The sequence below is a fragment of the Syngnathus typhle genome, linkage group LG10 (genome assembly GCF_033458585.1).
Source record: "Syngnathus typhle isolate RoL2023-S1 ecotype Sweden linkage group LG10, RoL_Styp_1.0, whole genome shotgun sequence".
NCBI lineage: Eukaryota > Metazoa > Chordata > Actinopteri > Syngnathiformes > Syngnathidae > Syngnathus > Syngnathus typhle.
The window spans coordinates 2,968,012-2,974,011 of record NC_083747.1 but is presented as its reverse complement, the minus strand read 5'-3'; the positions used below and the strand labels follow the sequence as shown (position 1 = coordinate 2,974,011).

At 44.9% G+C, this 6,000-nt stretch overlaps 1 protein-coding gene across 1 annotated transcript in view; it reads left to right on the top strand.

The window, feature by feature from the left end:
* The first annotated feature begins 287 nt into the window (after nt 1–287).
* Nucleotides 288–6,000, top strand: part of efna3b (ephrin-A3b) — a 38,551-nt gene continuing 32,838 nt past the window's right edge. The window contains exons 1-2 of the mRNA XM_061288962.1: nt 288–747; nt 948–1,176. Coding sequence (XP_061144946.1) covers nt 1,067–1,176 — 110 coding nt within the window. The 5' untranslated portion in view covers nt 288–747; nt 948–1,066. The remainder of the gene's footprint in view (nt 748–947; nt 1,177–6,000) is intronic.

Genomic DNA, 6,000 nt, shown 5'->3' with positions numbered 1-6,000 from the left:
ACTTAGTGCTATTTATTAAAAAGTGGGCTGGAATGGAATAATTCAATTCTTGGTTATTAAAAATTGATTTGACAGAACGAATTAAACTGACGAGTCAAGGTACCGCCACGAAGTAGGTGAATGAGTCAAGGTGTTATTTCAGCCTTGAATGTGTGGGCGCTTGCATGTGTGCATAGTAGTAGGGGGGCGTGGCCATGCTGAGAAAAAAAAAAAAAAAAATGGGCTCCAGATGTGTCCCCCTGGCTGCAGTCAGACGTTTCTGGCAGATGATGGGTGGAGTGGCTGACAAGAACTTGGAAGTGGCAGTCAGGCCATTCCCGATGTGCTTGCGCCACCACGTTGGAGGACTGCGCTTGTGACGTCGACGGCCGTGGGCGGGGCCACCCAAGTGAACGAGCGCTGGCTGCCAAAAAGGAGGGAGACGCGCGGAGGAGAGGAGCTAAGCTGGAGGCAGGCACGCGAGCGAGCGAGTGAGCGGGCTCATCGGAGGGAGCGATGCTTGTCGGATTGAACCTTGGATGAATTGTTCCGCTGCTTTTGATTGATGGGAGGACAAATACGAAGCAGTTGAAAAAAAAGCAACTTGAGGAGGACTTGTGTTTTTTTTTTTTGTGACAACACTGCCTAATTTCAACTCTTTTGCCTTGTTTCTTGGAGCATCCCATGCTTGGAAGAAGACCGACCTCCCTCATTGAGCGTCCCCGGTCACCTGCGCTCCTCTGGCGGACTCAGCTGCAGCAGTTCTCGGTGAGCGCAAGGACGGACCACGTCCAGTTTTTCTTTTTTTTAAAGCTACACTCCTGTTGCAATGAAGAATGGCTCCGTGTGTGTATGTGTGCCCCGCCTCCCATTTATTAATTTCCACGACTAGTCATGAAACCAAACGCAAATGCAGCATTCAGCGTGCTCTGTATAGAAATGTGTTTGCCCTCTATTTTGTCTGACAGGCGTTAGCTGGGATGTTTGAGTCGCGATCTTTGGTGGGCTGAAGGCACCGAGCGAGAGAGAGAGAGCGAGAGAGAGAGTGAAAGTGGCCCGAGACACGGAGGGGAGGGGAACCGAGAGCATGGCTCTGGTACCGCTGTCTCTCTGGGTGCTAACCACTCTCACCTGGGCCAGCCCGCTCCAGGGGTCCATCAGCAGGCATTCCATTTACTGGAACAGCTCCAACATCCAGTAAGACCTTTTGCCTTCTTTGCTTTGTATGTGGAGCGTTATTTATTGTTATGATATTATAAAGAAGAAATGTGCTGCCCGTTCTTTCTGCTTTATTATATCCCACCGGGATACTTTGAATTTATAGTTTCCGCTGCAGTGTGTGTGTGTGTGTGCATGAAACATTTTATTGGAACACGTCTCAGCATGAGCCCAAAAATATATCAATGAAGCTCTAAGGTTAAAACCAAAATCTTTTGACGTTCATTTTGTTCCAATTTAGAAACGTATGTTAATGTGAAACTGGCGACTTCATACTGTGGACACATTGCAGTTACTTTTTAACGTTAGCGGTCATGCAAGTGTAAAAAGAAGTTAAAAAGACTTCTATTTAATTCACCAGGCTTTTTTTTAATTATTATTCTCACTTATTGAAGTGTAAAAAAATTAAAATCAGTTTGGAAATTTAAAAAAAAAAGTGTGGCGGCGAAAAAGAATCTGGCAGTTTTTGACCCAATTTTTTGTCTAATTTGATTGAATAGAACAGCCACCACGCCCAAGGAAAAGTAACCAATAGTCTACAGAGGCGGGGCTTATGGGGTGTCAATCATTTATCGTGCGCTCTTGGGCTTTGCGGACACACCCCTGAGGCTTCACAAAAAATCAACTTGGAATTGACATGAAATCATTATGTCTCTTTGAACAAATATGACAAAAAGTGATTTTTCTTCTCTTCTCACTGCCTTGTTAACGCTGCTCCTTCACCACAAAAGCCCCCCAAAAAAAAGCCAGCACACACGCCTACACTTCACCCTGTACCGCTACGTTCGGCACGACGACACACGTTTCGATCTCCAGAGCGTCGTGCGTCTTCAAAAGCGAGCGTCGAGCCGATCCCAGCTGACTTTGAGCGAGGGGCGGGGCACATTGCAAATGACTCTATGGATGACCGTGTCGATTTGAACCCGGAACCTCAGAACAGTGAGGCAGATGTGGCACGCACCCCACTGTGCTGCCAAAATCACATGCATTCAATCTGGGATGTTCTTTTTCGACCCGTTCTGCTTTCATCCGTTTGGAATGCATGAGAAAATCCACAAGACGTCTAACGAGACATAGAGTGATGTTCATTTCTACTTTTATCTCAGTCTTTCTTTCTTTCTTTCTTTCTTTCTTTCTTTCTTTCTTTCTTTCTTTCTTTCTTTCTTTCTTTCTTTCTTTCTTTCTTTCTTTCTTTCTTTCTTTCTTTCTTTCTTTCTTTCTTTCTTTCTTTCTTTCTTTCTTTCTTTCTTTCTTTCTTTCTTTCCTTCCTTCCTTTCCTCCTTTCTTCCTTTCTTCCTTTCTTCCTTTCTTCCTTTCCTCCTTTCTTCCTTTCTTCCTTTCTTCCTTTCTTCCTTTCTTCCTTTCTTCCTTTCTTCCTTCCTTCCTTCCTTCCTTTCTTCCTTTCTTCCTTTCTTCCTTTCTTCCTTCCTTCCTTCCCTGTTCTGGACCATTTCACTCGCACACACAGTTTTGGTGGTGTCCATATTGTTCCCCTCAGCGTCGGCCATGCGGGAAGCGAGAGAGGAGCGCGAGTCTCCGGTGGCTCTCTGCTCGGATTAGGAACGCTTCTTGCGGCTGACCCCGTTGTGTTGCGTCGCGGCGTCACTCTTCAATCTCTCCCTTCTCTCGTCGTCTCCGATCCTCCTGTCCGCGCTCACTCCCTTGTCCTTTTTTTTTCCCGTCCCCTTAATCCTCTCCCCCCCCCCGCCCCCCCCTTCGCCATTTAAGTGCTGCAGATCTTTGTCTCCTTTTCGCAACTACGCCCGCACTAACATCAAGCCAGACATTTCTTCTTATCGTGACTATCACCCAAGGTGATCCCAAAACAAGATAGTCTCCCCGGCAAGGTCAGGGAATCCTTGTCAAAAAAACAAATCTGATATACTTTTAAGAAGTACAAATGTTCCCCCTATCTGCCTGTGTGAGGCTCATTGCTCATCTTTGATATGCGCTAGCTTATTTCAGTTTATTTGCAACTCCCGGCCCCTTTTATTGGGCCCCCAAGACAAAGAGATGAACTGCCGCTGTCACTTTTTATGACTGCGCTTATTAAAGATGTAAACAATATGAAAACTCGGCCGGAAAAGAATCAAGCATTTAGTCGTCGGTCTTATCAGTCACCCGTTATTATGTTTTATAACAGGAAATTTCAGCATGGGGGAAATTGACGCCGTCCTTCTCTGTTATTAACTGGTGTGTTGTCTGCATCAAAACAAATAATCGCTTTTCTCAAATAGAGCCTTAGTATTTCTGTGCAGGGTAAAAAAAAAATCTTCATAATTACCTCAGTTCCGAGTCGCTATTTGTCGCCTGAGCTCGTTTCGACCCTGTTGCCAACCAAAACAGCAGCACCTCCCGAAGCAAAACAGTCTCTGAGTGAGTCATAAACATGTACAGTTAAGATGATATGGAGAAATGACATTTTGGAAGAATTATTTTCATGATCCCGATTGGGATGGGCAAATTGTTGAAAAACCGTCAAATTACACACCCACCGAAAAACTTACTTGATCAATATTTTTGTCGCCGGCAGTAAAGGGTCAATTGAAAACGTCCGTTCTCTCGATACACATGGCTGACATCGCTCCAACCCGAAAGCTATAGGTCACGCTGTTGGTACAAGTGTGCCGATACTATGCCTCCCGACACTACCATCAGTATTGACGCATCCGTATACAAGAATGTACTAGAGTGAATAAACTTCTTCTAGTCACTATATAAATAGTCATTATCAGTAATTGGTCGCATTCGAGTAGGTCCAATAGCTGCATATTTTATTGAAACCTTCAAGCAGAGTGGCCTCTAATACCTTTTAACTTTCCTTTTATTCTTGCAGGAATAGTTAAACCCACTCCGGATTTTTATAGCAAAGGACTTGAATACGTCTTATTAAAAGTTCCACGTAATTAGGTGCCTTTCTTCGCCGGTGTATCGCTTGGCTCTCGGACAAAAGGCTATCAGAGAGCGGCTTAATCTGTAACCTGACCCTCCTGATTCCTGCGCTGTGTGCCAATCGTCCTCCCAGCGGTGTAGCCTCCTTCGCTTGTGTGTCTTTGCGGAGAAAAAAAAAAAAGAAGGCACTTAATTAAAGAACACGCCGTCTCCGTGGACCTGATCTTCACGTCTTCCTTTTCTCTTTTTCCTTGCTTGCATAGACGCAGTGTCAATGTACTATATAAATATATAGACATACCCTAATATATATATATTTTTTTTCAATATATTTATTTATATTATGAAAGAATGTCTAATTTCCTCTTTCACGCTATTGTTGAACTCCCCTCTCGACAGCAGATCCCACTCGCAATATTCGCCGCGTCCATTCGCCGGGACTCGGCAACACCCACTTGTTGTAAAGGTTGTTGTCGGCATGAGCGGTGTCTCGCCGGCGGCGCCGTGGACTCTCCGGAGTTTCTCTCACTCGACGTTGCGGCGCGGAGGTTTCCAAGGCCAATAATAAGCTGCGGCGTAGCTGTCAGTGGGTGCGGTAAACACACTGTAAAAGCTGCAGGCTCCTCATCCCGCATTCCGAGCTTTCTCATCAACCTCGCGAGACAGACCGTTAGTAAGGATTAGCGGCTTCATAAATAGATACGACTCGCCGTTCATGTCCGGCAATATGCTTCATTTCCTGCTTTCGCACAAAAGCCCATCACTCACTTGCCACTATTGTCCCTGGGCGCATTCATGGCGCAATGGCTCGTGCTCCCCCCGCATATGTGTGCGAGGCGGCTACAGATGTCGCCGTTCGCTGGCGGGTGACGGAAACAAAAATAAATCCATCCGTTCATTAAATCGCATATTATCTTCCCTCACCTGGCAATTAGCCACCGCTGTGATTGCGTGTGCGCGGCCGGTGTTTGTGTGCCAGATCTAATAATGTAGCAGCTCACTAATTTGCTATTTGCTGGCTAGCCGGTGATATAAGTGTTGGAAATGAGTTCTTTTTAGATGTTTGTTTGGAGTCATGTCACTCATGCTGGTTTGTATCTTGTGTTTGCAAGTACCAAGGGGGCCTTGAGATATGAGTTTCATTTGTTGCGTGAACTCAATTAACTTCAAATCATCCTTCCCTATTGAAATGAATAGAAATGCCATTAATCCGTTCCAGCTTCCCGGAAAACTCTTGGGAATAAGTTGTTTAATAAAGTAATGTCGTACTCTATATCGCCCCTTTGTAGTTTGAGTGACTTGGCCACCAGGGGGCAGTATAGTCCTAACACCCAGACAAAAAAAAAAAAGAAGAGTTTCACAACACATAATCGATTTTGAGCCACAACGACAAAGTGTCTTTGGGTACTTTGAGAGGCGCTAGTTAGTTATTATAAAATTATTATATTAGTCTACAGCGACTTTCATTGAGACCTATTCTAAAGTAACTCTTATTTGAGTGCAATTTTTTTTTGCTTCTCTCCCCACCTTTGTCATCTGGCCCAAGTTCCACGCCAACCTAATGAGGACAACCGTTAGAAGATAGATGCACCGAACAAACTAACTCACCTAACCTTTCCTCACTCGCAATGCTTTTATGTTTAATTATAGCAAAACAAAGAGCAACAGGAGGTTGGGGGGGGGTCAACATAATAACATTGATGATGTTTGACCAACGCATTTATTCCTTCCCACTCCTTGTTCAACACAATAAGATTTTTTTGTTCCGCGTCGAGAAGTGTCGCGTCGACATTAAACAAGCCAATCAAGCGGGCTCCTGACAGCGGCGCAAACAATCCATCGTCTCCCGGCCCCACTTAGCGCGACAACATTTACATTTATGAATATGTGCACAAAGGAGACTATTACTCA